We start from the raw sequence: 27,579 nt of genomic DNA, 5'->3' as shown, positions 1-27,579 counted from the left end.
ATATTTTCTTATATTGCAGTAATAAAGGCACATTGAAAAGCTGAAATTCAATGAATAACTATAAACTACAAAAGAGAAACAAAAACAATAATTTTACAAACAGATAATACAAGTCACTAGTAAACAAACCAGCAAAGGCAACAGCAATAGTATCAAAAGCTACGAACACACACCAGACCACACCACACCATACCGCCCCTACAGTGAGTGAGTGAGCCTCAGGATCAGGAGGATCATCATCATCACATCTGGATGCACTTCGGAGCTCCTCACCATCACCACGGAATCCCCATGAATAGCATGACAAATTATATTTAAGCGCTAATAAGACAAATCTTTGTATTTTTAAACGAGATCTTACAAAGTTCGTGTATATATGAAACGCAATGAATATTTTAGTTTGTATGTATAAAGTTTTAAATTAGGCCTTCATTCCCTCAATTAAAGATCAAAGTTTTACATTCGACACTCCCTTTATTTCAAAAAAGATTGCTTCCCACAGACATGACACGAAACGACACAAATTCTCATGCCTTGCATTGTAGCCTTATATCGATTGTAGTAACCCATAGTCATAGCCATCAGAATCCGTTCCGTTCCCTTGCCACAGAAACAGCAACACACACACCCAAAAGCACACCCACTAGCTGATACTGTATTCATCTGTTTGCAATGATTATTTTACAATTAATGATAAACACCGATACTGAGTAATCAAATTGTTTGTTTTTGTTCTTGAAGAAATACACAAAAAGTTTTTTACATGAAGAAAAAGAAAAGAAAAAAGAGAAAACTTAAAAGCAAAAAACCCAGTTGTTTTACATATACTTTTACCCACCACCTACAGACGCATCCAACCTACACATCTACAGTTCAACTATCTTTCGTTCCCAAAAAACTTCCTCCTTTGTGCAGAGGAAATAAAGTTTCCAATAAAGGAAACTATTAAAGTTGCAGACACTATTTTTGAAATACCTCTGAAACTAATTATTCTGATCGGTTTAAGTAAGTATGAAACAAGTCCGGTGCGTAATACGAAATACAGAACAGAACTTCAACATCACACAATGTTTTGAGGCAGTCCGAGAATTTAGTTCTCCCAATCTTTTGATGATCGATGATCCCTTGCCTGTGGTGTGATTTGGATTCTGTTCATCAGCGACAACTCGGCTCTTTGAGATCTGATCATTAAATTTGTCCAAAGAATAAATGAGAGAAGTAAAAATCTTCTAAATTATAGACCTTGTATCGAATTCTCAGACCCCGAAATAATTACATGTTTACTGGCTTTATTATTGGAAATTCGCGACCGGTAGTGCCTATAATTAATATCTTATATTTAATGTTAGCCAAAATATGTTCGCTAGTTGTCCTCGTAGATGGTCAAATCCATAATATAGACATTTGATATAAGACAATCTCCCTCCTGCAAAAGAAAACAAAAAGTACCATGCAATATAGTAAATCATGAAGAGAGTCAAGTCAGTTTGGAAAGTATTCAGTACTCACCGCTGGCGTGATGCCCACAAGGGCATCCGCATGGCCATAGAACTCTTCCTTGAGAGATATGACAATCGTCTGCAGATTCGTGGTGTGATCCCTTATGTACGAGGCAACCTTGCCAATATTTGTATTGTCCAAGGCGGCATCGATCTCGTCGAGCACAAAAAACGGCGCTGGTTGATAGCTAGCCAGAGAAGATTAATCAAATTGCAAGTCGGAAGAGATCAATGGATTGCCGCTTAAGGCTTACCTGTGGGTGGAGAAGAGTAGTGCCAAAGCAGCAATGGTTTTTTCACCGCCACTCAAGTTACTCATCGGCTGGAAACGTTTGCCTGGTGCCACGCAATTGTAATTGATGCCATCCAGATAGGGTTCTTCGGGATTATCGGGTCCGATGTAGGCCTGGGCCGCTTCGTTGCGAGCCAGTTTCTTGTAAATCCCATCGATGGCATCGGAGATGTGCTGACAGCATTGCACAAACCGAGAGGAGCGCTCGTTCTTCACCTTTTCGAAGTTTGCCTTGGCCTTTTTGGCCTTTCGTCGGGCATTCTCGAACTCCTCGTTGGTGGATTGAACTTTCTCCGTGACGGCATCGAGCTTCTGCATTGCCTTCATATTTGGTGTCTGTATGCGCTCCAGGACATCCAGCTTACCCTGCAGATCCTTCTGTAGCTGTTCATTGGCCTTTTTGAAGGCGGAATCATCCTTAAGTTTGGTAAATTCGCGGGGCAGCGATCGGTAGTCGACTTCAATACTAAAACAAGCACACACGATTTGAATCAATTTTACCAGAAAATAGGAATGTATCCACTTACAGATTATCCATCGTCATGGACATGGTGCTATTGTCTGCGTCGCTACCGCGCACTGCATCGTCCAGCGAGCCACGCAACAAGGGAACCACAATACAATCGGTCTGTGGTGGGATACAAAATATAATTGAATTGTTTAAATGAATTTGCTTCCATTTTGTCACTCACTTTGGCCTGCAACAGTATATTCTGGCGTTCGTTCTTCTTGGCCTCAATTTTCGACTCTACGGAGGACATTTGGCTGCCAACGTTGTGTATTTCTTTGGCCAAGTTGGCCACGTCTCGACGAGCCTTGGAGATGTCCTCTTCCATATCGTCGACCGCCTGTTTCTTGGACTGTTTATCCTGCTTGAACTTTTCCATCTTGTCCTTGTCCTCATCGATTTCTTTGAGATAGCGCGCCTCTGCCGTCTTGAGGCCCTCCAAGGCATCCTCCTCATCCTGAACGCTTCTCTCCCAACGCTCAACGTTCTCTGTGGACCAAAACATTAGATGGAGTACATGATTTTAAGTCTGAAATACATGCTTCGAGTGTCCTTTTGCTTCTCAAAGTCCAGCTGAGAGTTAATCGCATCGACCTGCTGCTCAAATTCGGCTCGTTTCCGTGCCCTTTCCTGCTGCATGACCAGCTCGCGCTCCTCGTACTGGCGAATATTCTTCACACCCAAGCGGCGGCAGAAGGCGGTAAATACTTTATCCTCCACATTGTTCATGTTCTCCTTGATCTCCTGGATGTGCTCCTCGCGATTCTGCATACGTCGCTCGATTTCACTGATTTTTGGCTACAAAAGAAACGGACACTATAATGCAAAGCAGTTCAAACCCAGAGGACAAGTGGGGCGCATCAACTTACACCAAAATCATCCAGTTGGCTTTGCACTTGGGCCAGTTGATTGTCGTATTGACCAATTGATTTCTTGGATGACTCCAAGTCGACCATACTATACTTGAGGCGGTTTTCCAGGCCCTTGATCTGCGACTCCACCGTCGCCAGCTCGCTCTGTTTGCGTGACTTCTTCACCAGCTCCTTGAGCTCCTCGTTGAGTCGCTCTTTTTGCATCTTAAGCTGTGCCATGTGCTTCTCATCCCAACGCTTTGCCTTGCGCGCCAGATCGTGGCTGCCTCCGGAGATGAGGCCAGACTTTTGATAGAATGTTCCGTCCAAGGCGAGGGCATCGAAGCGCGATCGATCGATCTCGTAGGCCACCTTCATGGCATCCTCGGGCGTCTCACACACCAAAGCATTGCCGGTGGCAAACAGCACGGCGCGTTCGATCTCCTGAGGCTCGAACTTTAGCACATCGAAAACCAGTCGCACGTTGCGCGGCTCGCTGATATTGCGCAGGCGCTCTTTCAGGGGCTTCACTTGTAGGTAATCAAGCGGCAGAAAGGTCTCCACCTCCAGCATTTGTTCTTTCAATATCTGCAAAGGAAAAGGCTGTGAATAAATAGATTTCCATAGGAGGGGGTTCCAATGAATGCAAACCTGAATGCAATGGCGCGCTGTCTTCTCTGAGTCCACAATGATGGCTTCCATGAACTTGCCCAGAACTTTGGTGACGGCCACGTTGTAGCGTTTGTGGGTGGGCTGACACATGTTGATCATGCGATCATAGACCCCCGGCACCTGCTTCTTAAAGAGCTCCACGACCTCTTGTTTCTTCTTGCGCCGCGCATCCTCGTGCTTGTCGCCCTTCGCGTCGCCCAATTGTTCACGCACATTCTCCAGCTCACGTTGCTTTTCGGCAATCTTCTCCTTAGAGCTGCCCACATCGCGGCGCAGTTCGTCCTTGATGCGATTCTGTTCTTCGAGAGCTGCCTGCGAGGATTTGATGTGATCCATTAGCTTGTCTCGTCGCTTGACTGCCTCTTCGCGCTGTAATGTCAGTTTCTTGAAGGACTCCTCGACGGAGGCTCTGCGGTTCGTTTCGCCGTCAAGTGTGTCCTGCTCGGATTTCTGCTCACGATTCACCGAATCCAACTCTGAGCGATACTGTGTGGCTGTGGCCTCGGCCTCCTGCTTCAGCCGGTCGTACTCCTGCACGAGACCCTCCTCCATGTTCACACTCTTGCCGCGGCGCTGCGACTCGTTCTCGATCTCGCCCTCAAAGCGCTTTTTCAACTCTTCGATATCGGCCAATTGCTTCTCCAGCTTTCGGATGTCCTGCTGGTGGGCGTTGTCCGCCTCGCGAGCCGTCTCCAGGGTCTTTTGCAACGAAATCAGTTTCTTCTTACAATGGGAGACCTTCTCCTTGGCCTTGATGTACAGCGGTCGTCGTTTGTTCATTTGAGTTTCGAATTCGCGAATCTCTTGATCTATTTTCGCCAAATCGCGTGTAATTTTTCCAGCGTCTTTCTTCCTCTCGCGCAGCACTTCGTCGGCGGCTTCCTTGCGCTGCTCGACGGCCTTAACTTCTAGTTGCTTCACCTCCATGTCGGCTATATACTTTTGGATATCCTTCTCCACGTGGAACAGACGAAACAGTTGATACTCCACTTGTTTGTCGTTCTGAAAGATACAATATTCATGTCAGACAAGAAGTTTGAGGCTCTTTGGATGCGTACATATTCATTCTGCAGACGTGTATAGCGCTCGGCTTCCATTTTCTCGTGTTTTGCCTCTTTACGCTCGGCTGCTATGCCCTTCTTCTTTTGGTAGGTAAACTGAGTCTCCTCCTCGGCCACTATCATTTCCTGCTTCAAGCGATTGTAGTCATCCTTCAGCAGGCCGGAACTACCGAAAGAAACAACAACAGTTACGGAATAAGAGATACCTGAAAGGACGGTAACTTACCCACTGATCTCCTCAAACAATGCTGTGCGCTCTTTTGGTGTCTTCATGGCAATGTTCTCGACAGCTCCCTGGAAGACCAGAAAGTTCTTTGCCTTCACATTAATCCCAATCTTTTCCAGCTTGTTCAGGTATGTGCTACTTGAAACGCTCTGAAGTTACAATGAGATTAGCCATTATTCATATGGATAAATGCTGAGGGGGTTTCTTTCACTTAAGTACCTCTCCATTGATGCGGTATTCGGAGGAGCCACTGATGACAGCGCGCTGGAAGTCCATATGCTTCTCCTCGTTCAATATAAACTTTGCCGTCACGTAGCAGCTTCGTGCCACTGGCTTGCCAATGGAGGAGCCGTGTATCAGATCGTTCAGACGCTTTACGCGAAGGCTGGAGGTCTTCTCCCCCATCACAAAACTGATGGCGTCCATGAAGTTAGACTTGCCCGAGCCATTGGGTCCAATAACAGCGTTAAACTGCTTCAGAGGACCCACAACAATGTGGCCGCGGTAGGACTTGAAGTTTTCCATCTCAATCGACTCCAGAAACGCAGTCTCGTCATCTGGCTTACGCACCGGCGGCGCTGCCACTCTGTGGGTGACCTCATCGTCCTCGTCGGCCATATTTTCAATTGGCCAATATTAAATCCACAAAAAATAACAAATATAGCGCGAAATTAATGTTTTTTCGCTAGAGATGCGCAAAGTACAGTTCACTGTGTTCGATAGTTCGCTGTGAATGGTAAATATCGCTACGCCCGTTATGGTCGTATTCCACTATACTTTGATTGAAGGGCAAATATGTGAATTATTTGAATAAATCATTATTATTTATTAGGGGAAACACATGCTTTGAATTTGCGGTATACGAATCAATTGTGCCCGTCTTCAAACCATTAAAATACTGTTTTCATACTATACCGGTATTTAGAGTAGTGGAATACGACCAAATGCGTATTTTTGTGATTGGTATTTTGAAGTCATCGATGTCAGCTGCGTTTGTTCCCGTTCAACCAGAGAGTCCATTAACGGTATATTATATAATATTATTTATATTTTTACGTCGAAATTGAATTTAGGGTATATTTACGGTACATCGGTAAAATCATATTAGCTCTGCTTTTTACTCCACTGTCGGCACTGTAAATTACACCGTGTTCAAACAGAGTGCAGAGAATCCTCAAAAAATACTCTGTCAGAACCGAAAGAAGCTAGCGACACTGGAGAGATCTCCGGCATCATCAACACTCCATCAAAATCGCCGCTCAGTTCTATAACCAATTTGGAGACCAAGAACCCTCGATTCATACTCAAATCATTTTCACCCAAAAGTGAAGATCTACGAAGGCTCCTTCAATGATTGGCAGAAGCATGAGCAGCAATAAGCTCTTAACAATTAACAACAAATCTCTGTTTTCATAGGGAATAAATCAACAATTTATTAAACCAAATTCACTAAACACTAAAATAATTTATATTAATATTTGGCTGAGATTGAACTAATACTGAGTTATGTGTAGATTATGACTAGATTTAGTCGACCTCCTCGACTGTGGGTCCATTGTAGCCACCGTTGGCGAAGCCTCCGGCTTGCTGGCCGCAGTTGGGCGCCTGCGTTCCATCTCCGGTACCTCCCTGCTGATGCATCTTCGTCATGATGGGGCTGCAGAACTGGGTGAGATCCTTCAGCTTGTACTCGTACTCCTCCTTGTCGGCGGTTGTGTTGCCATCGAGCCACTTGATCGTCTCGCTGCACTTCTCGAGCACACTGCTCTTGTCCGACTGGCTGATCCTGTCGCCCCCATTGTCGGCGGCCTCCTTCACGCCGAACACGTAGCTCTCCAGCTGGTTGCGGGCAGCAATCCTTTGGCGGTGCTTCTCGTCCTCCTCGGCGTACTGCTCGGCCTCGCTGAGCATGCGATCGATGTCGGCCTGCGAAAGGCGACCCTTGTCGTTCTTGATGGTGATGTTCTTGGCATTGCCAGTGCCCATTTCTTTGGCCGTGACGTTGAGAATGCCGTTGGCGTCCAGGTCGAAGGTGACCTCAATTTTGGGGACGCCGCGGGGTGCCGGAGGGATGGCCGTGAGGTTGAAGGTTCCCAGCACATTGTTGTCCTTCGTCAAGGCACGCTCGCCCTCAAACACCTGCACAGTTACGGCGGGCTGGTTGTCTGCGTAGGTGGTGAAGGTCTGTGATTGCTTGCACGGGATGCGGCTGTTGCGCTCGATCAGCTTGGTCATCACTCCGCCAGCGGTCTCGATGCCGAGGGAGAGCGGCGACACGTCCACGAGCAGCACGTCCTTGATCTGGCTGCTCTGGTCGCCGGACAGGATGGCAGCCTGAATGGCGGCTCCGTAGGCCACAGCCTCGTCTGGGTTGATGGACAGGTTGAGGCTCTTGCCATTGAAGAAGCTCTGCAGAAGGTTCTGCACCTTGGGAATGCGTGTTGATCCGCCCACCAGGACGATGTCGTCAATCTTGCTCTTGTCCATCTTGGCGTCGTTCAGGGCCTTCTCCACGGGCTGCAGGGTGTTCCGGAAGAGGTCTCCGCATAGCTCCTCGAAGCGGGCACGACTGACCTTTGTGTAGAAGTCGTGTCCCTCGAACAGGGCATCCACTTCGATGGTTGCCTCAGTGCTGGAAGACAGCGTTCGCTTGGCCCGCTCAGCTGCGGTGCGGAGACGGCGCAGGGCACGAGGATTGGAGCGCAAGTCCTTCTTGAACTTTCGCTTGAACTCCTCTGCCAGGTGGTTCACCAGTCTGTTGTCAAAGTCCTCGCCACCCAAGTGAGTGTCTCCGGCAGTGGCGCGCACCTCGAACAGCGATCCTTCGTCGATGGTCAGAATAGAGACATCAAAGGTGCCGCCACCCAGATCGAAGATCAGCACATTGCGCTCCCCCTTGAGATTCTTGTCCAGGCCATAAGCCAGAGCTGCTGCCGTCGGCTCGTTGATGATGCGCAACACGTTGAGGCCGGCGATGGCTCCGGCATCTTTGGTGGCCTGACGCTGGGAGTCGTTAAAGTACGCTGGCACTGTGATAACTGCGTCGCGCACTGAGGTGCCCAGGTACGCCTCGGCCGTCTCCTTCATCTTGACGAGCACCATCGAGCTGATTTCCTCCGGGGCAAAGCGCTTCACTTCGCCCTTGAACTCGACACTCATCTTTGGCTTGCCGCAGTCGTTGACCACCTTGAAGGGCCAGTGCTTCATGTCATCCTGTATCTTCGAGTCGTCGAACTTGCGCCCAATCAGGCGCTTGGCGTCGAACACACTGTTCTTCGGATTCATCGCCACCTGGTTCTTGGCGGCGTCTCCGATGAGGCGCTCCGAATCGGTGAATGCCACATAACTGGGCGTTGTGCGGTTGCCCTGATCGTTGGCGATTATTTCCACCTTTCCGTGCTGGAAGACACCGACGCACGAGTACGTGGTGCCCAAGTCAATGCCAATGGCTGGCATTTTCTGTGTGTGTGTGTGTGTGTGTGTGGCTTCTTCTCTATTTCTTTAACAATTTATTGTTGCCGGGCTGCTTCTGCAATCCCTTGTTTGCGATTTTTATTCTGTTGAATTTTAGTTGTATGTCAATACTTTTATCTAATTTCTGATTTCACTTTTACTTGTTGTGTAGAGTTTTCGGTTGTAACCGTCACTTTCGCTTGCTTTGCTTGTTGTGTTTTGGCTTGCTTGAACTGAAATGTGCAGGGGTAGCAAACGGCACTGCTATTTATACTCCCGGCCAGTTTGAGATTCCCTTGCCAGAAGAGTGGAGAACGTTCGCGATGATTCTCAAACTTTCGCGAGAGTGCGAGTGAGATAACCGTAGTGTCGAAAAAGGGGAAGGTTGTGACAAACGTTCGCTATGCTACGAGAGAGTACGAGAGAGATAACAAGAGAATGTGTAAGGGGAAATGATGTGAACTGTGGGGTGTGGAAAATTCAAGAATAATTAAGGGGAAGCGATGCATTATCGTAGGTCAGCGCTGCCACTTATCTATTAATTCAGTCTATTTTTAACAATTGTTGGCTTATTTATAGATTCTTTCACCAATATTTGTGTACGTGCAGAACTGGTCATATTCTAAAATTGTTCATTCAGCTTATTGACGTCTAAATAATATTTTTTATAAGCTCTTTTTAGCAGGTGGTACCTATTTGTTATTATAAAATATTGTATATGTTGGCTTCTCTCATTCTGAGGGCGGAAAGTGTTGCCACCTTCTTTCCCATGAGATCCACAGGGAGGAGGTCCAGCACAGTATCCAGGGCTTCCCCTGGAGTAGTGCGTAGCCCGCCAGTTATGCATAGCTCTGCCATGCGTTGAACTCTGCTGAGTTTATTGAGGCATGTCCTTCTGTCCAAGGCTGGCCACCATACCACCACTCCATAGAGCATGATTGGTCGTATGATAGCGGTGTAGAGCCACCGAACTATATAGGGGGTCATTCCCCATTTTAGTCCGATGGCTTTCCTGCAAGTATAGAGGGCCACTGTGGCCTTCTTTACTCTATCCTCTATGCTCAATTTCCAATCGAGCTTTCTATCGAGGATTAGGCCAAGATACTTGGCGTTGTTGCTGAAGACTAGCGTTTCCCCACATAGTCTTGGGGGAATCAGTACCGGAACTTTGTACTTCCTAGTGAAAAGCACCAGTTCCGTTTTAGACGGGTTGACGCCTAACCCGCATTTGTCTGCCCATTTCGACATTTTCGTGAGAGTACTTGTCATGCACTCCGGAGCATTCCGGAGAATGCTATGGCAACATCGTCCGCGTACGCCACCACACGGCAGCCACCCCCCTCTATCTCCCGCAGCAGTGTGTTCACTGCCACGTTCCATAGGAGGGGCGAGAGGACTCCGCCCTGCGGTGTGCCTCTGCTGACAAATCTGGTACACGTTGACGTCCCCAGTGATGCCTCAACCGTCCTGCATTGTAGCATCTGATCGATCAGGCTCACCGTCCTGGAGTCAACGCCCAGATCCGTCAGTGCGCCCGTGATGGCGGTCGGAAGGATGTTGTTAAAGGCGCCTTCTATGTCGAGGAAGGCTACTAGGGTGTACTCCTTAAAATTAAGGGACGCTTCGATGATCGATGTGATCGAGTGTAGGGCCGTTTCGGTGGATCTTCCCTTCCGATAGGCATGCTGGGAGTCTGAGATCAGACTGGACGGAATGCACGCCGTTAGATGCAGCCCCAGGAGCCGCTCCATCGCCTTTAGAAGAAAAGACGATAGACTTATGGGTCTGAAATCTTTTGGGGCAGTGTGCGAGGGCTTGCCTGCCTTGGGTATGAATACGACTTTGGTCTGAAGCCAGGTGTCAGGAATGCACCCGTGGGAGAAGATTCCCTCGTAAATTATTTTGAGCCAGTTAATGGCTTTATGTCCCGCGTGAATCAGTTGGGCAGGGAAAATGCCGTCTGGCCCCGCGGACTTGTAGGGTTTAAAGCTTCTGATCGCCCAGGAAATGTTCTCCTGGCTTAGCAGTCTCAGGATGGCATTTGAGGCGACAGAAGGAGGCGCGAGGTAGTTGGGTCTGTTTTCATCGCAGCCAGGGAAGTGGGTATTTAGGAGAAGATTTAGCGACTCCTCGCTGGACGTAGTCCACGACTGGTCGGTGGTCTTCAAGTAGCCCAGGGTGGGTGTTGTCTTCGAGAGAACTCTGCGCAAGCGTGAGGCTTCTGAGTTACTCTCGATTTCGCTGCAGAACTTACGCCAGGAGGCGCGTTTGGCTTTTCTAAGTTCTTTGTTGTAGGTTGACAGACTGGCCTTGTATTCGGCCCAGTTTTGCTCAACGTTTTCAGCCTTAGCTTTATTGAAGAGTCTCCGGGAGGCTTTCCGGAATTCACCCAGTTTCGGATTCCACCATTCAGGTTTCTTCAGGCCTCTGTTCTTGCCAGAGGGGCATGCTTTGTCGAGCGCCTTATTGCAGGCGTCGGTAAAGATCTTAAGAAGACGTGGCCTCCGTGGAGAAATCCTCCTCAGATGGGGGCTCAGGGAGAACACGACAGAGGTAATCAGAGTACCGAGTCCAGTTTGTCCGCCTGATGTTCCGGAATCGGACTGGCTTCGGTACTGAGAAGGAGAAGACAGTTTCCACGTACCTGTGGTCCGAGAAGGAGTGCTCTTCCAGGACCCTCCAGGATACAATGTTACGCTGTATCTCATGAGAGGCAAGCGTGAGGTCCAGGACCTCCTTGCGGTTTTTAATGATAAAGGTGGGATCACTACCCCGGTTTAATAAGACCATCTGAGTGGTCAGTAAGTAACTGAAAAGGTACTCACCCCTTTCGTTTGTGTCAGTGCTTCCCCACTGACAGTGATGTGCATTGGCATCGCACCCCACAATTAGGCCGATGTCCTTGGCCGAGCAAGGGTCTGGCTCGACCTCCGCTTGCCTGCCCTTGCGATCGGACTTGTAAGTGGATATGGTGACCTTCTTGTAGCCATAATCCACTACACCGTCCGACTTTGCGAGGAGATCAATGGATTCCTCATTTAGGACGAGGATAATCTGGCGCCTCTGCCCTTGGATATCCTCCACCTTTGCCACCTTCCAATCGGCTGTAGGAAGGTGGGGGTTGCAGACCTGCAGTAACCTGAGGATCTTCTCAGGCTTAGCCGAGACCCACGCTCTGGCTCTCGGGCGACTAGGGACATCTTCCCACTTCACGGCCTCCAGTTTCGCCCCTGGATAGACCTCTTTTAGGGCCGCCACCGCCTTCATGTAGAGGGCCGCAGAGCGAGCGTCTTGGCAGGCGATGGCTTTCACCTTGCCTTGATGCCACCCTGCGTCCTCACACTTTGGCGGTGGTCCGCCGTTCTCCTCCAGTTCCAGTAGGAACCGGTCCTGGAGCTCGTTCTCCACCAGGTGCCACTTATCGCGAGGGACATGGCCGTCCTCGGCGCCCCTGTCCAGGACAAGAGCTAGAGCAACGACATTTTATATCCGGACTTCTGTGATATGTCACTGTTACAAGTATATTTGCCTCGCCCACTTCCGCCCCCACAAAGGGCGAAAATCTGTGGCAACCACAATACTGAAGGTACGAGAATATTCAAAACGCACAATCATAGAGAATGACCGTACATATCTATGAGATTGCTAAATCTGGATCAGATCGGATCATTTTTATAGCCAAAAGGAACAAATTATTTTGCAGTGGCTACGCAGCGCCCGACGACATGTTCAGACATTGTCGCTCAATGTAACCATACTGACTATGTATCGCAGCAACTCACAACGTTACCCCTCGTTTTGTTTTATGGCCATGTTTCCCTTTGTCCTCACTTTTACTCTAACATATTGAACTATCTAAAAAAATCGCAGAAAATGTGCTCAATATCGGTTAACGGTTTTGATGATAAATTAGCCTAATTTTTAAAAGTAGACTGGTGCGGCTGTTTAATATATGCCAGGCAGCACTGACCTACGATAATGCATCGCTTCCCCTTTATTATTCTTGAATTTTCCATACCCTACAGTTCACATCATTTCCCCTTACACATGCTCTTGTTATCTCTCTCGCACTCTCTCGTAGCATAGCGAACGTTTTTCACTTTTCACAACCTTCCCCTTTTTCGACACTACGGTTATCTCACTCGCACTCTTGCGAAAGTTTGAGAATCATCGCGAACGTTCTCCACTCTTCTGGCAAGGGAATCTCAAACTGGCCGGGAGTATAAATAGCAGTGCCGTTTGCTACCCCTGCACATTTCAATTCAAGCAAGCCAAAACACAACAAGCAAAGCAAGCGAAAGTGACGGTTACAACCGAAAACTCTACACAACAAGTAAAAGTGAAATCAGAAATTAGATAAAAGTATTGACATACAACTAAAATTCAACAGAATAAAAATCGCAAACAAGGGATTGCAGAAGCAGCCCGGCAACAATAAATTGTTAAAGAAATAGAGAAGAAGCCACACACACACACACACACACACAGAAAATGCCAGCCATTGGCATTGACTTGGGCACCACGTACTCGTGCGTCGGTGTCTTCCAGCACGGAAAGGTGGAAATAATCGCCAACGATCAGGGCAACCGCACAACGCCCAGTTATGTGGCATTCACCGATTCGGAGCGCCTCATCGGAGACGCCGCCAAGAACCAGGTGGCGATGAATCCGAAGAACAGTGTGTTCGACGCCAAGCGCCTGATTGGGCGCAAGTTCGACGACTCGAAGATCCAGGATGACATGAAGCACTGGCCCTTCAAGGTGGTCAACGACTGCGGCAAGCCAAAGATGAGTGTCGAGTTCAAGGGCGAGGTGAAGCGCTTTGCCCCGGAGGAAATCAGCTCGATGGTGCTCGTCAAGATGAAGGAGACGGCCGAAGCGTACCTGGGCACCTCAGTGCGCGACGCAGTTATCACAGTGCCAGCGTACTTTCACGACTCCCAGCGTCAGGCCACCAAAGATGCCGGAGCCATCGCCGGCCTCAACGTGTTGCGCATCATCAACGAGCCGACGGCAGCAGCTCTGGCTTATGGCCTGGACAAGAATCTCAAGGGGGAGCGCAATGTGCTGATCTTCGATCTGGGTGGCGGCACCTTTGATGTCTCTATTCTGACCATCGACGAAGGATCGCTGTTCGAGGTGCGCGCCACTGCCGGAGACACTCACTTGGGTGGCGAGGACTTTGACAACAGACTGGTGAACCACCTGGCAGAGGAGTTCAAGCGAAAGTTCAAGAAGGACTTGCGCTCCAATCCTCGTGCCCTGCGCCGTCTCCGCACCGCAGCTGAGCGGGCCAAGCGAACGCTGTCTTCCAGCACTGAGGCAACCATCGAAGTGGATGCCCTGTTCGAGGGACACGACTTCTACACAAAGGTCAGTCGTGCCCGCTTCGAGGAGCTATGCGGAGACCTCTTCCGGAACACCCTGCAGCCCGTGGAGAAGGCCCTGAACGACGCCAAGATGGACAAGAGCAAGATTGACGACATCGTCCTGGTGGGCGGATCAACACGCATTCCCAAGGTGCAGAACCTTCTGCAGAGCTTCTTCAATGGCAAGAGCCTCAACCTGTCCATCAACCCAGACGAGGCTGTGGCCTACGGAGCCGCCATTCAGGCTGCCATCCTGTCCGGCGACCAGAGCAGCCAGATCAAGGACGTGCTGCTCGTGGACGTGTCGCCGCTCTCCCTCGGCATCGAGACCGCTGGCGGAGTGATGACCAAGCTGATCGAGCGCAACAGCCGCATCCCGTGCAAGCAATCACAGACCTTCACCACCTACGCAGACAACCAGCCCGCCGTAACTGTGCAGGTGTTTGAGGGCGAGCGTGCCTTGACGAAGGACAACAATGTGCTGGGAACCTTCAACCTCACGGCCATCCCTCCGGCACCCCGCGGCGTCCCCAAAATTGAGGTCACCTTCGACCTGGACGCCAACGGCATTCTCAACGTCACGGCCAAAGAAATGGGCACTGGCAATGCCAAGAACATCACCATCAAGAACGACAAGGGTCGCCTTTCGCAGGCCGACATCGATCGCATGCTCAGCGAGGCCGAGCAGTACGCCGAGGAGGACGAGAAGCACCGCCAAAGGATTGCTGCCCGCAACCAGCTGGAGAGCTACGTGTTCGGCGTGAAGGAGGCCGCCGACAATGGGGGCGACAGGATCAGCCAGTCGGACAAGAGCAGTGTGCTCGAGAAGTGCAGCGAGACCATCAAGTGGCTCGATGGCAACACAACCGCCGACAAGGAGGAGTACGAGTACAAGCTTAAGGATCTCACCCAGTTCTGCAGCCCCATCATGACGAAGATGCATCAGCAGGGAGGTACCGGAGATGGAACGCAGGCGCCCAACTGCGGCCAGCAAGCCGGAGGCTTCGCCAACGGTGGCTACTATGGACCCACAGTCGACGAGGTCGACTAAACTCAAATAGAATATAAAGTTCCTTTAATTTACATAGATCTCACAACCAAAAATCTTTAGAATATGAATTTAATTCAATAAAATAGAGTATTATTTAAATTGAAATTGTATTGCATTTGTTATTCGTTTTTCTATTTTGGCAATCCTTCCCGCTTGGCCCAATCCGTCCAGGATCCTTCGTAGTTTTTCAGATTCTTGAAGCCAAGGGCGGCGGCTGCTTCGGCAGCCTTCAGGCTTCGCTTGCCAATCATACAGTGGAATATGATCTCTGTGTTGGCTTGTGGCTTCTCGCGACCATATTTTGACTTGAAGACTTCATTGCTGGCAGACAGCTCTTGGCTGACAATGCCCAAGGGTATGTTGATGCTGGAGGGGATTTGGCCAGTCTTCGTAAGCTCATCTGGTTCCCTTACGTCTATGAGAAGCTTCTGTGGTTCCCGGGGCAGCTTCTTGACCACATCGTATTCCACAATTCCAATTGTCGGGACGCTGCTGCTGCTGAAGAATCGTTGTGATCCGACTGGGGTGCATTTTGGAGGCAAATGTAGAGTAGTTTGAAGGGACAAATTGCTCCTTGCTCCTCTCAGAGCCACCAGGCAATGTCTCAGCATTATTTTTAGCTATTCAACAGTCTTACTCGGCAAAAAACAACAATTATTACGTAAAAGCACCAACACAACAAATTCAAGCCGGCAATCAGCTGTTCGTGACACAGGGTTGCAATCGATTGCTCACACTTCATTTGGCGCATAAATTTGAAAAAATGTTTGCTTTGATGAAAGGTTTTTGGTCTGACGTAATTGTTTCATTCCAGATCCCGAACTGTTGCCGGGTCCGGGTGCCATCACTCGCGAACTACGTGTATCAAGTTTCTCTCGGGCACAATCAAATTCTCATCGTGTGATAAGTTCAACGAACAAGCGCTTTTGCTTGGAATCGGCTGGTTGATTGATTCAATTAGATGAATATGCGATCCCGGATTCAATATACAAGCAGAAAAGAACGTATGTACAGAACAGAACATACTATGTATATATGCATGTATGTACATATGTCTGGTAGTAAATTAATTCTGCTGTGCGACAGTATTATGTCTGAGAAGAAAGTTCAGGTTCGTAGAGATAGGGTGATGTGATTCGCGATGATGGGTGGAACGATGTATGTATGTTTGTAGTATAACATCCGGGAAATTAATAGAGATCGGCTTGCCATATACCGATAAGCATACCAGACGAACACTTTTTCTTTTGGGTTCAACGACTGAGAAAGTTTCACCCGTTTTCTGTTATCAAATAAGAAAAAGATAAGGAAAGATAGCAACCAGCTCCCACCTCAACAATTATATGTTTTGCACTGATATAAGCCGGCGCGTGCCATGCGGGTTGAACCGGAAACAGACATGGACATGGACACACGGGCTGTTTATTGTATTCAAACGATATTTCGACATTTATTGTATAAAATATTTACTTACGACTCTAGAAATGGCAACAATACACACACATAGCTTAGCAGGATGTTCACAAAAAATACGTTAGGAGAGCTCCAGTAATACAAAATGTGATTATTAGATTGGACTTTTCAATCTATCAACTTGCTAGAGACAGGCATTGCTTTGAACTGATTCTTGGATAGGCATCACAATAGGCTTCCTTCGGGAGATGAACATGGAACAAGGACCTTCATCATTTACGCTCCACAATGTGCCCTAGGGACTCTCCCACGTGGATCTTCTGTCCGGCCACAATGTCAAACTTGAAATTCTTTGGCGCCTCAAAGAGTAGGACAATGGTGCTGCCCATGTTGAACTGCCCGATCAGATCACCCTTGCCCAGCTCCTTTGGCTTCTGCTCCGCGTCCAGGGCCACTTCGTCGTACTCGTAGGTGCTGGGTGGATGCTTACCTACATTGAGACCCGTCCAGCGATTGGTTTTCAGTTCAGCATCCATGTAGATCTCCACGGAGCCCACATTGGTGGCCCCCACTGCAGTGTAGCTGAAAAAGCCGTGCTTCCACTGTCCCATATAGAGGACGCGCTCGTTCAGGCAGAACAGACCCGGCAGCCAGCCGGCCACCTTGGGGCTCACGGAGAGCAGTTCTCCGGAGAAGTGACGACGCACCGTCGGCTGCCAGGCGGTTGGTGAGTGGAATCGATGGTAGTCTCCAGGAGCCAAGTAGATAACGCACTGATATAGTTCGGTGGTTCCATCGCGCTGACGTTTCAGGGCCTGCGCGTAGCTGACACCGGTCTTGGCCTCCTCCAGCGTCTGCAAGGGCCCCAGGAAGTCCTCGATGCTGTAGTTCACGCCCTTCACCTGCTCGATGAGCGAGTCAGAGGCGCTACCAAAGTGCAGAACCTTTCCATCGGCAGGTGAGACGAGCGGAGCATTGGCATCGATGGTGCGGGCGCCCTCCTTCAGGGGACGCGTGAAGAACTCTGCGAGGCTGTTGTAGTGCTCGTACTCCGGATACTGGGCCTCGCTCAGATTGACATTAAATGCACTCGAGTACCAGCCATAGACGTATGGTCGCAGTGTCGTTGGCATGTAGCAGGCGGCCAGCCAGCCCCAGCAGCGGCTGATGATCCGCAACGGAAGCGAGCAGTACACGCGCGACTGGAACTCCGAGGCGGTGCGTGGCGAGCCGTCACGTTCGCAGCGTTTCTTATGAAACTGCCATTCGATGGCCCCGAACACGCATATGCCCATAGGGGCCCAGCGCAGGAGGAAGCCGGTCCACCGGGAGAGCACATTGCGACGCACTTGGGCAAGGTTCTGGTTATGGTTCAGCTGCTGTTTGTGCGGTTGCGGTTGCTGTTGGGTCTGCGGCTTGAGGCGGTGCAGCGGTGCATTCCCTGACGAGGAATTCGAGGAGAAGTGACGTAAATGCCGCACCACAGGCCAGCTTCCAATTTGTTGCTGCGTAGGTTTGGCGGCTTGTAGTTGTAGTTGCTGCGGCTGGTGTGGCTGGACCACTTTTCTTAGGTTGCCGGCCTTCAGCAGGACGCGACCGCGAGGTACAAAGTAGGAAACCATATTATTTGTAGTTGTACTTGTATTTGTAGCTGTAGTTGTTCTTGTGGCGACACAGCCACCGGCCACCGAACTGATGATTACGTATTCTTAGATATGAAAATGGCACGATGTGTAGCGCGCGTCTGTTTTGGAGGTTTAATCTGTTCGCTTTTTGGAGCACGAATGGACCAACAATGGTCTATTAATAGTTATAAAACATGCGCATACAATCCAGACCTAAGTCAAAAACAATACCGGGCCGGGGGATAACGAGAATATAATGCAGTAATGAATTTGCCAATCAAGTAGATGTGGGGTCCGTGTGTGGGTCTTCAGTACCGTACCGTGGGGCTGTTGTGGGCGAAATGAAATGAAACTTTTCCACCGCGGAAGAGACGCCAATGTGACTGCGCCTCATGTGCTTTTTCTCACCAAAACAAACGGAATTGAACGCCTCTCCGCGCTCCGTTCGGATCCGCTCTGCCTCTTATCACAAAAAACCACAATGGTGGTCAAGGCTGCCTTCTGTGTGCGTGAGTGTGAGAGGGGGGGGGCTGGCTGGGGCCTTGCTTTGGCTTCGAGCCGAGTCAGTCTCTTTTGTGCGGAGCCGCTCTTGGTCAATGTTTTTGTTTTAAAACTGGTTTTATTCTTATTTTTATGCGCCTTCCGTCGCCCGTCAATTGTTTTTGTTTTCCGAACTGCGCCTTAATTTTGCGCTCAATTTGAAGACAGATGGCAACGCCGGCAGCAGCTGCAAACAGCTGATTAATTATTTGTGTTTTTCTCACAAAATAATACAAAAATATTATATGCAGAAATCGGCTAAAGGGGAACTGAAATAAACGCAACCATGAGCGAGGCGGAGAAACAGGCCGTGTCCTTCGCCTGCCAGCGCTGTCTCCAGCCCATAGTGCTGGACGAGCAACTGGAGAAGATTAGCGTCCATGCCATGGCTGAACTCTCGCGTAGGAGAAGGTATACTACTCGCAGGAACCTGTATAATCATGTCTTGCTTTTGCAGTGCCCATCTACAGGGACAATGGCAACACGCTGGACACACAGGATGCCAGCAGCTTTGACCACTTTGTGCCGCCGTACAGGCTGACAGACTCCATCAATGGAACTGGCTTCATGCTCGTTTCGGATGGCCGTGATAACAAGAAGATGAGTGCTGCCTTCAATCTGAAGGCAGAGCTGTTCGACTGCTTGTCCTCCAACTCGGAGATAGACCATCCCCTGTGCGAGGAGTGTGCCGACTCCATGCTGGAGATCATGGATCGAGAGCTGCGCATAGCCGAAGACGAGTGGGATGTGTACAAAACATATCTGGATGAGCTAGAGCAGCAGCGGCAGGCCCCCAATGTGGATGCCCTGGACAAGGAGCTGGACGAACTGAAGAAGAGTGAACAGCAGCTGCTGTCGGAGCTGGGTAAGCTAAAGGAGGATGAACAATCACTGAACGCTGCCATAGCGCAAGAGGAGTTGGAGAAGGAGAAGCTGCACGAGCAGGAGGAGAGCTACTGGCGCGAGTACACCAAACACCGGCGTGAGCTGATGCTCACCGAGGACGACAAACGGAGCCTGGAGAGCCAGATCAGCTACTCGAAGCAGCAGCTGGACAAGCTGCGCGACACGAACATCTTCAACATCACCTTTCACATCTGGCATGCCGGGCACTTTGGCACCATCAACAACTTCCGCCTCGGCCGCCTGCCCTCCGTTTCCGTCGACTGGTCGGAGATAAATGCCGCCTGGGGGCAGACGGTGCTGCTCCTCTCCGCTCTGGCCCGCAAGATTGGCCTCACCTTTGAGCGGTATCGCGTTGTTCCGTTCGGCAATCACTCGTATGTGGAGGTGCTGGGCGAGAATCGCGAACTGCCGCTCTACGGAAGCGGGGGATTCAAGTTCTTTTGGGATACCAAATTCGATGCGGCCATGGTGGCCTTTCTTGACTGCCTTACCCAGTTCCAGAAGGAGGTGGAGAAACGCGACACCGAATTCCTGCTGCCCTACAAAATGGAAAAGGGCAAAATCATTGACCCATCTACTGGGAATTCCTACTCAATAAAGTAAGTCCAAGGCAGGGGATTACTATGTTCTATGTTCCATACTGATTTCATTCGCTTGCTTCCAGGATACAGTTCAACTCGGAGGAACAGTGGACGAAGGCCTTAAAGTTCATGCTTACGAACCTGAAATGGGGTCTCGCCTGGGTCTCCTCGCAATTTGTGTCGCAATGATGTTTTGTCGTTTGTCCTTTATTCATCGTTTATTTATGCTATTATTCTTCTTAGTGCTTAATATTAAACCTAAATCATTCAACTTTTAATGGCTATTTTCTTCTTTGTCTCTGGCTGCTCCTCTTCGCTGTCATCTGAGTCGTCCGTGTCGGAGCCCGAGATGTCATCACCAATCCAGAGGGCTCCCTTTTTCTTCTTTGCCTTTGTCTTATCGTCGCCTGAGGTTTTGGTTTTCCTCTTGATGCCACTGACGGATGGCTGTTCCGTGGCTGATGATGCTGCCGCTGCACGCTTCTCCTTGATTTCCTCGGCCTGCTTGAGGCCCTCCTCGAAGGCGTCACTCACCTTATCCGCCAGATTGGCCCTGGCCTCCTCGTACTTTTCGTCTTTGAAGTCGTGCTTGGGCACTGCCAGAAGTTTCTCAATCTTGCGCTTCTTCCGCTCCTCCCGCTCGCGCTCCCGCTCCGCCTGCTTGCCGAGCCAGGCCCGGACGCGCTTTTCCTCGTTGATGTCGCGCAGGCGACGTCCACTCAGATCGCGACATGCCTCACGGTTCGTGGTCTTTTCGATCTGGGCCCCAATCGCACGCAGCATGGAGCCGAAACCACCCTTGCCGCCCACCTGGCGGAGGATGCAGTGGATGCTCTCATTCTGATGGCTCGAGTCGCCAGTCAAACGTTTGCCATTGCTCACGAGGTAGTAATCGTCGCGTCGCAAGTGCTGTAAAATAGAAAATGTTTATTGCAATTACTTGTACACGTGAATTTTACAATGTATGTGAATACTCACTGTGTCCTCTTCGATTTTCGTGCATATATCATTAAAGTTAATTTCATTGTCGAAAACAATTAACTCTTTATTGTTTAACAGAATATTAATCACCATTTCTCTTCCTTTCGCCTTTCCCTTTTGGTTGTGTTGTACTTTTGCGCTTCCCTTTTGTGCTGCTGCATCTATATGCCAGAGAGTGTGTTAGAAAGAGAAAGCGTTTATCGGTGCAAATAGAGTTGCCACTTTTTCGGATTTATTTTTAAACTGACTTAAATGTGCTTAAACCTACTTGATTTCAATTGAAAAACAACTAATAAATCGAGCTATCTTTTAATCTGTGGTTATTCGACAAATAAATACAGATTTCTGACAGTTTTCAATCAATTTATGACCTTGCCGCCATTGCGTTTTTCGTTTTCAACGATCTGGCATCACGCTCTCTCACACACAAAGTGCTCATTAATTAGTTCGCATTTTTAGACGACGAAGGTAAAATTTTAGCGACGCGTTTATCGTACAATTTAATCAGTTTAACATAGCGAAAGTTGTGAAAAATTAATAAAAACCGGTAGCGGCTAATATTGTCTGATGTGTGTTGAGTGTTTAAATAGCGCAGGGCTAGTAAAATGCGGTAAATTTACAACCGCAGCCACGTCACAGAGAGCATATAAAAATATGAGAGAGCGGATTTTGAAAACGAATCCCAAATTCTAGGCAGCGTCGAACAATGGGTAGGACAGGCCAGCGGTGGCGGCGGCGGCAGTGGCGGTGGTGGTGGTAGTTGTGTTAATGTTAATCCTAGCTTTCGGCATCGTCGAAGGGAAGGGGAACGGGAACGCTAGCATAAAAGATGGCAGCACGGAATTGAACAAGATATGTACATTGCATGCGTGTGTGTGTGTGTGCATACACACATAAGTATAGATGGAAGCGGAAAGCAGAAAAAGCAAAGAAAAATCCCCATATTCGAGCTGCACATTGGTATTAGTTTAAATGTTCAATAACCAAAACTGAAAAAACGAAGAAAAGTGGCAACTCATGTGAGCAAAAGGCAAACAAGAAGGCCAGCGCAAGACGCCTTTTTGTGTGTGTGTGGTGTGCGAAAAACGACGAAACGAGGAAAATAAGCGTATAAAAATGAGCAACAAAAACCCACCCGCCGCCGCCGTTCCGTTCCGCTCCCTACATCTGCAAGGGGCTGTGACTTTGACTGACATTTTCTAGCGGCGCCTGAAGAAATCAAATCAAAATCAAGTTTAGTGCCATGCAAATTCAAATTTTATTTCGATTTCGACTTGATTCGACCGAAAGAAATTAAGCTCGAAATCTATTTCGGCAATGCTGCCGAACTGCCGCCGCTGCCCTGGCCGGTTTCGGTTTCGCAAATTTCCCTCCTCTTTCTCCATGTTTTCCATTATGTATTTTGTTATCGACGGTAATTCATCCTCTCCTCTAGTTTTCATTTTGTCTTCGCCCTCTTTCGTGTCTCGGTGTGCGTGTGCGCCAGTGTGCTACATTGCGTTTGCTCCCGGAAAAAGTTTACTTCCCGATACCGCTCACGAAATGGTGTATATTATTTTTTTGTATATTAAATATAAAATAGATTGTTCGCCGTGGACTGCAATTTTATGACCGAACGATTGACATTTGCTTTGTTAAATTGCGATGAAACGGATCTTGGGCCCGTCCCTCTCTCTCTTTAGTTATTTCTGTGCGTGTGTGTGTGTGAGTTTTGAGAGAGGGTGCGCACGTGTGTGCGTGCCCCTGCACTGCTTTGCCGCCAGGCCAGCAGCAGCAGCTAGTCGGCTCTTTGTTCCCTACAGCCTACAGAGAGACAGAGAAGACCGATAGACAGACAGACGGACGAACGGACGGAGCGAGCGAGCGAGCGGGCGACCACTTATCCATATCATTTGCCTACCTAATTCCAAATGAAATGTAACATTTGCCGATCATGTGCTATGTCCACCGGACTGTAGACCTTGTCCTATATACCTATAACTTATATGTACATCATAAATATAACTAACCGAAAACTATGTACTTTCTTCTCCCATCTCTTTTTTGTTCTTCCTTGCAGCAGCGATTCCAGTGTTCAGCTTCGAAACCCAACAGAAACACTCTTAACCTGCGAGAACTTTCATAGCAAACTAATTTTTGTACCAGAAACCCCCTGATACGATCCCGAAAACCCGAACTCCTACCACAACAGCAGCGTCAGCGGCATTGAACAAAGAAAAATTAAGTTAATTTTCTACACTAACATAAATAGTATTCATATACATTTATACAATTCGTGTATATTGAAGGGAAAACAACCAGAACAACAACAAAAATTTATTATGCCAATCCTATAGATTGAGAGACAAGAGAGAATTCAACTTAAAGGTTAACGGGAACCCCGACACCGCATCCACATCCTCCTTCCTCCCTTCCAAAGAGAAGAAGAGCAAAAAGAAGAGATATAATAACAAAAAATTGTATATTCCAAAACACTCCATTAGCGAATAGTTAGGACAGATATATTTATAAATATATACAACAAAATAGAAGTTTAAAAAAAATTTGCAAACATTAGTCCACGAGATTTAGGAGAAAAGTAAAGAAAAGAAAAGAAAAGAAAAGCAATAAACGACGAACCTCAGCGGTAAATCATAAAGATCTACTATTATCATAAATCTCTAGATACGTATATAATATAATATACAAAAAAGCAAACAAACGAAGCCAATCGGGCCGCAACTGGTCATAATCGTAGTAATCGAAGTATTCAGAATTGTAGCAAAGTTTTCGTAGTCCTTTAGCAGCCTCTCCCTCCCTCCCATATATAAGGAATATATATTCGTATATAAATATTGCGTGTGCGTATTGGATTTTTATATATACACAGAACATTTAGAATCGAGAGTAGATAGGGATCTTCTGAATCAAGTAAATTATTTTTGATATCGATTTTTGTAATTGATTGATGCGCATCATCGCGTAGAGAAAGTGTAGAATATATAGCCTTATCGCGCATATCGATCAGAGCAGAAAAACAGCAATGGACGAGTCACAGCCGAAAACGTTGTATGTGGGAAACCTCGATAGCTCCGTCTCCGAGGAGCTGCTCATCGCATTGTTCGGCACAATGGGTGCCGTAAAGAACTGTAAAATCATACGGGAACCGGGCAACGATCCGTATGCCTTCATCGAATATTCCAACTATCAGGCAGCCTCCACAGCCCTGACCGCCATGAACAAACGCCTCTTTCTGGAAAAGGAAATCAAGGTGCGTCCAGATCGGAGCGATCTACTCGCTCCATCACTTACCTTACTAAATCTCTTTCCATTTGTATTTGTATTTCTGTAGGTTAACTGGGCCACTAGTCCCGGGAATCAGCCCAAGACAGACATTAGCTCCCATCACCACATATTCGTTGGGGATCTGAGTCCCGAAATCGAAACGGAGACGCTGCGCGAAGCCTTTGCACCATTCGGAGAGATCTCCAACTGTCGGATTGTCCGCGATCCACAGACCATGAAGTCCAAGGGCTATGCTTTCGTTTCGTTTGTAAAGAAGGCTGAAGCCGAGAATGCAATACAGGCAATGAATGGCCAATGGATTGGCTCGCGTTCGATACGCACCAATTGGTCCACGCGCAAGCTCCCACCACCGCGAGAATCGTCCAAGGGTGGCGGCCTGGGCGGTGGCATGGGTGGCGGACCCGGGAATGGAGGCGGCGTCAAGAGCAACCAGCGGCACACCTTCGAGGAGGTGTACAATCAGTCGAGCCCCACCAACACCACAGTCTACTGTGGCGGCTTTCCGCCGAATGTCATCAGCGACGACCTGATGCACAAGCACTTTGGCCAGTTTGGGCCCATTCAGGATGTGCGTGTCTTCAAGGACAAGGGCTTTGCGTTCATTAAATTCGTGACCAAGGACTCAGCGGCGCACGCCATCGAGCATACGCACAACACCGAAGTTCATGGCAATCTGGTCAAATGCTTCTGGGGCAAGGAGAATGGCGGCGATAACTCAATGAACAACATGAATGCCGCTGCAGCGGCAGCAGCCTCTGCCAATGTGGCCGCCGTGGCAGCCGCCAATGCGGCGGTAAGTGCCGCATTGCCCGGCCAAATGATGACCCAGCAACAGCTAGCGGCGGCCACTGGGGCCGCGTTACCCGGCCAAATGATGACGCCCCAACAGCTGGCAGCCGCCACAGCGGCGCAGTACCCATACGCCTACCAGCAGATGGGCTACTGGTATCCTCCGGCAGTAAGTTACATTTATTAGATATTTGATTGCTAAATGGGCTTTAAATGTTCTCTCCCCCACAAAAACCAGCAGGCTTATCCAACCACCCAAATGCAGACGCAGTATATGCAGCAGGGCTACTATCCTTACGCTTACACGACCAGTGCCCAGCAGGCGGGAGGAGTCCGTAAGTAGAGCCGCGTTACTTACCCCCCCTTTGAGGTTAATCGTTGAATGATCTTTCCAGCTGCTGGGTATCGCATGGTGCCACCGAACGTGGCATGGGGTGTACCCGGTACTGTTGTCCCAGGCATGTCGGCGGCCTCGTCTGCGGCTGCAGCAGCAAATGGTTCACTTGCCCCCCAAATGATGTACAGTGCCGCGATGCCACAATATCAGACCCAATGAACTGAGTTGTGACGCCCGCTTCGACGCCGTCTGCAACATCCGTGGAGCCGCTGCATCCAAGAACGTCTGCCGCCAGCAGCAGTGCAGTCTCAATCGGAGTCGCAGTCGCAGCTGCAGCTGCTAGCGCAATACGCACCCTTAGCTTACTTAGAATACCAGGTCCTTGCCAAAACCGAGCAGCAGCAGCCGCAGCAGCATCCGTCGTATCATCCTCTGCCAGTCCCTAACGATGAGGGCAACAGCAACAACATCCTGTCAACGAGCCTCTTTTTCGCGGCAGCAGGGGATTAGGGATATAGGATTTTCGATTTTCAGTTGCGGTTGCAGGCTACGTTTTTGTTTTGAGACCTGTGCGTCATTGTTGCGGTCGATCGGACGGGGCGGGGCGGGACAGGCGCGTACGTGCGTTACGGTCGTGGAGGGCCCTTCCATCACACCCCCACACGCGGAGGCCGACGGCCGAACCGAACCGAAGCAAAGCGTGGAACTAAAAGTTGAACCACGCGCGGTGACAAGCGACAAGCGACAGGCGAGCAGGCAGACGGGCAGACAGACAGACAGACAGACAGACATACAGACATACAAACATACAAACAGATAGACAGACAACTGAAGCTCTGGGCGATTTCGGGGGGTAGCTGTAACAATCTAATCCAATCTAAGTACGTGTTAAAATAATTTAATGATTTGTAATTTAAGGCAGATATAGGCGTATAAACGAATGCGGAAACAAAAATAAACAAATGAGAAATACAACAAAAAACCAACAAATAGGCAACAACAAATTGGTTTAAATAAACATATATACAATCGAAATGGAATAAAGTGACAAAGCAAATTGTAATTGTAACTAAATTGTGGATCATATGATGTGTCAACGAAGGATTTCGAAGGAGGAGTACATAGTAGGATGGAAGCGTGGCAAGTAGCAGTGGAGGAGCCGAGACGAGAGCCACACCACACACACATCGGTGGAGTCGAAAAGTAAAAAAAAAAACGCAAAAACAAATTCTAGACACTTAAGAGAATGTAAATTCGAGCAAACAAACATACATATTGTAATTGTATATTTCCAATGTGGAAAAACGAAATGCGATATAAATATGTAATTGTAAAATAAAGAAACAAAAAAATATATATAACGAAGTGAGAAAAACCACAGAGAACGACGAGTGTGTGTCTAAATTAACTCTTGGCTCCATCATCATCATACATTGGGTCTAGTCTACTACAAAAAGATTGTAAAATTACAATAATTACCCATGCTCGGATCTATAAAGAAGAGTTAGATGTTCCAACTGAAAACCAGGAGAATACCACAGAAAGATAGCGGGGATCGAACTACTATATTCTATTGGTTAAAGTTCCATTAAAGTTCTAAATGAAATTAGACAGTTTTTGGAAGATATCTATGATGTGTTTTCGATCTTTGAGATTCATGGGCTGCTACTATTTGCAGATTCTACAAGTTTTAATTAAAGTCTTAAATGATATGATATAGTTTTTGATGGAAATACTAAGTGGGCGAATGAAGTTTAAATTGGATGGGATTATATGGAATTACATGAGCCGTTTTAGGGTCTTATTAGTTATAGTTTTCCTTGATCATTAGTCTAACATTTGTCTTTCCTGCATGCACTGTACGCGACCCGTTCGGTTAAGCGTGTCGCGCGTCCATCTGGTTCTGCCAACGTTCCAATTGAATTGTAATGCTGATCTGCGATCTTCTTTATAAAAATTGCATAAAATCCCTCTTAAATCTATACTTGAAAAGATTTTTCTGAGGGTTTTTGTCTATGATTGTAGGACATCTGATTCTGATGAGACATCATCGTAAACTGGTATTTGATCTATAGAGAAAATATTCCCTAAAAACAGAATCGGATGAGATTCTATAACAACTAATTTGAGGGAAAATTCC

The 27,579-nt window shown here is 48.3% G+C and overlaps 9 protein-coding genes across 10 annotated transcripts in view; 4 read left to right on the top strand and 5 right to left on the bottom strand.

Annotated features, from left to right (window-relative positions):
- LOC108154914 (eukaryotic translation initiation factor 4E type 2) overlaps positions 1-714 on the top strand; it is a 51,293-nt gene extending 50,579 nt beyond the window's left edge. The window contains exon 4 of the mRNA XM_017285372.2: positions 20-714. Coding sequence (XP_017140861.1) covers positions 20-44 — 25 coding nt within the window. The 3' untranslated portion in view covers positions 45-714. The remainder of the gene's footprint in view (positions 1-19) is intronic.
- Positions 715-1,248: 534 nt separating this feature from the next.
- Positions 1,249-5,824, bottom strand: LOC108154910 (structural maintenance of chromosomes protein 1A). Its single transcript, XM_017285363.2, has 11 exons — positions 5,329-5,824; positions 5,110-5,258; positions 4,881-5,049; positions 3,802-4,824; positions 3,169-3,738; positions 2,842-3,097; positions 2,484-2,788; positions 2,319-2,419; positions 1,754-2,257; positions 1,510-1,687; positions 1,249-1,426 (listed from the first exon to the last, which is right to left on the bottom strand). The coding sequence occupies exons 1-11, from the start codon at positions 5,725-5,727 to the stop codon at positions 1,364-1,366; spliced, it is 3,717 nt and encodes a 1,238-aa protein (XP_017140852.1). The 5' UTR covers positions 5,728-5,824; the 3' UTR covers positions 1,249-1,363.
- Positions 5,825-6,554: 730 nt separating this feature from the next.
- On the bottom strand, positions 6,555-8,799 carry LOC108154911 (heat shock protein 68). Its single transcript, XM_017285364.2, has one exon. It carries the CDS (start codon positions 8,563-8,565, stop codon positions 6,637-6,639), a length of 1,929 nt encoding a protein of 642 aa, XP_017140853.2. The 5' UTR covers positions 8,566-8,799; the 3' UTR covers positions 6,555-6,636.
- A 4,019-nt stretch (positions 8,800-12,818) lies between these two features.
- On the top strand, positions 12,819-15,081 carry LOC117187087 (heat shock protein 68). Its single transcript, XM_033388951.1, has one exon. The coding sequence runs from the start codon at positions 13,054-13,056 to the stop codon at positions 14,980-14,982; it is 1,929 nt and encodes a 642-aa protein (XP_033244842.1). The 5' UTR covers positions 12,819-13,053; the 3' UTR covers positions 14,983-15,081.
- LOC108154886 (rhodanese domain-containing protein CG4456) lies at positions 15,036-15,698 on the bottom strand. The gene has a single exon (XM_017285330.2). It carries the CDS (start codon positions 15,591-15,593, stop codon positions 15,114-15,116), a length of 480 nt encoding a protein of 159 aa, XP_017140819.1. The 5' UTR covers positions 15,594-15,698; the 3' UTR covers positions 15,036-15,113.
- A 690-nt stretch (positions 15,699-16,388) lies between these two features.
- Positions 16,389-18,684, bottom strand: LOC108154883 (phosphatidylserine decarboxylase proenzyme, mitochondrial). The gene is made up of 2 exons (XM_017285327.2): positions 18,429-18,684; positions 16,389-18,347 (listed from the first exon to the last, which is right to left on the bottom strand). Exon 2 carries the CDS (start codon positions 18,015-18,017, stop codon positions 16,668-16,670), a length of 1,350 nt encoding a protein of 449 aa, XP_017140816.1. The 5' UTR covers positions 18,018-18,347; positions 18,429-18,684; the 3' UTR covers positions 16,389-16,667.
- A 38-nt stretch (positions 18,685-18,722) lies between these two features.
- Positions 18,723-20,325, top strand: LOC108154884 (beclin-1-like protein). Its single transcript, XM_017285328.2, has 3 exons — positions 18,723-18,961; positions 19,018-20,065; positions 20,131-20,325. Exons 1-3 carry the CDS (start codon positions 18,847-18,849, stop codon positions 20,234-20,236), a joined length of 1,269 nt encoding a protein of 422 aa, XP_017140817.1. The 5' UTR covers positions 18,723-18,846; the 3' UTR covers positions 20,237-20,325.
- On the bottom strand, positions 20,239-21,389 carry LOC108154885 (replication stress response regulator SDE2). Its single transcript, XM_017285329.2, has 3 exons — positions 21,297-21,389; positions 21,026-21,189; positions 20,239-20,956 (listed from the first exon to the last, which is right to left on the bottom strand). Exons 2-3 carry the CDS (start codon positions 21,119-21,121, stop codon positions 20,315-20,317), a joined length of 738 nt encoding a protein of 245 aa, XP_017140818.1. The 5' UTR covers positions 21,122-21,189; positions 21,297-21,389; the 3' UTR covers positions 20,239-20,314.
- A 33-nt stretch (positions 21,390-21,422) lies between these two features.
- On the top strand, positions 21,423-26,655 carry LOC108154882 (nucleolysin TIAR). Of its 2 annotated transcripts, none has more exons than XM_017285325.2 (5): positions 21,423-21,496; positions 23,088-24,278; positions 24,360-25,271; positions 25,344-25,437; positions 25,498-26,655. In XM_017285325.2, exons 2-5 carry the CDS (start codon positions 24,051-24,053, stop codon positions 25,656-25,658), a joined length of 1,395 nt encoding a protein of 464 aa, XP_017140814.1. In that variant the 5' UTR covers positions 21,423-21,496; positions 23,088-24,050; the 3' UTR covers positions 25,659-26,655. The 2 variants fall into 2 exon arrangements, with proteins under 2 accessions (XP_017140814.1, XP_017140813.1); XM_017285324.2 differs by having other exon boundaries at positions 25,341-25,437.
- Positions 26,656-27,579: the final 924 nt, after the last annotated feature.

This window comes from Drosophila miranda, chromosome 2 (genome assembly GCF_003369915.1).
Source record: "Drosophila miranda strain MSH22 chromosome 2, D.miranda_PacBio2.1, whole genome shotgun sequence".
Taxonomy (NCBI): domain Eukaryota; kingdom Metazoa; phylum Arthropoda; class Insecta; order Diptera; family Drosophilidae; genus Drosophila; species Drosophila miranda.
This window is presented reverse-complemented; position numbering and strand designations above follow the sequence as displayed.

Excerpts from the sequence above, each read along its gene's own strand:
- LOC108154885 (XM_017285329.2), bottom strand. The coding sequence starts at position 21,121 with ATGGTGATTAATATTCTGTTAAACAATAAAGAGTTAATTGTTTTCGAC. Across the intron at positions 20,957-21,025 it reads CGAAAATCGAAGAGGACACA|CACTTGCGACGCGACGATTA; the intron begins GTGAGTATTCAC and ends TCTATTTTACAG.
- LOC108154883 (XM_017285327.2), bottom strand. The coding sequence starts at position 18,017 with ATGGTTTCCTACTTTGTACCTCGCGGTCGCGTCCTGCTGAAGGCCGGC.
- LOC108154886 (XM_017285330.2), bottom strand. The coding sequence starts at position 15,593 with ATGCTGAGACATTGCCTGGTGGCTCTGAGAGGAGCAAGGAGCAATTTG.
- LOC108154911 (XM_017285364.2), bottom strand. The coding sequence starts at position 8,565 with ATGCCAGCCATTGGCATTGACTTGGGCACCACGTACTCGTGCGTCGGT.
- LOC108154882 (XM_017285324.2), top strand. The coding sequence starts at position 24,051 with ATGGACGAGTCACAGCCGAAAACGTTGTATGTGGGAAACCTCGATAGC. Across the intron at positions 25,272-25,340 it reads GCTACTGGTATCCTCCGGCA|CAGGCTTATCCAACCACCCA; the intron begins GTAAGTTACATT and ends CACAAAAACCAG. Across the intron at positions 25,438-25,497 it reads CCAGCAGGCGGGAGGAGTCC|CTGCTGGGTATCGCATGGTG; the intron begins GTAAGTAGAGCC and ends TGATCTTTCCAG.
- LOC108154910 (XM_017285363.2), bottom strand. The coding sequence starts at position 5,727 with ATGGCCGACGAGGACGATGAGGTCACCCACAGAGTGGCAGCGCCGCCG. Across the intron at positions 5,050-5,109 it reads TTGTTTGAGGAGATCAGTGG|TTCCGGCCTGCTGAAGGATG; the intron begins GTAAGTTACCGT and ends TTCTTTCGGTAG. Across the intron at positions 4,825-4,880 it reads CACGTCTGCAGAATGAATAT|AACGACAAACAAGTGGAGTA; the intron begins GTACGCATCCAA and ends TGTATCTTTCAG.
- LOC108154884 (XM_017285328.2), top strand. The coding sequence starts at position 18,847 with ATGAGCGAGGCGGAGAAACAGGCCGTGTCCTTCGCCTGCCAGCGCTGT. Across the intron at positions 18,962-19,017 it reads TGCCATGGCTGAACTCTCGC|TGCCCATCTACAGGGACAAT; the intron begins GTAGGAGAAGGT and ends TTGCTTTTGCAG. Across the intron at positions 20,066-20,130 it reads GGGAATTCCTACTCAATAAA|GATACAGTTCAACTCGGAGG; the intron begins GTAAGTCCAAGG and ends GCTTGCTTCCAG.
- LOC117187087 (XM_033388951.1), top strand. The coding sequence starts at position 13,054 with ATGCCAGCCATTGGCATTGACTTGGGCACCACGTACTCGTGCGTCGGT.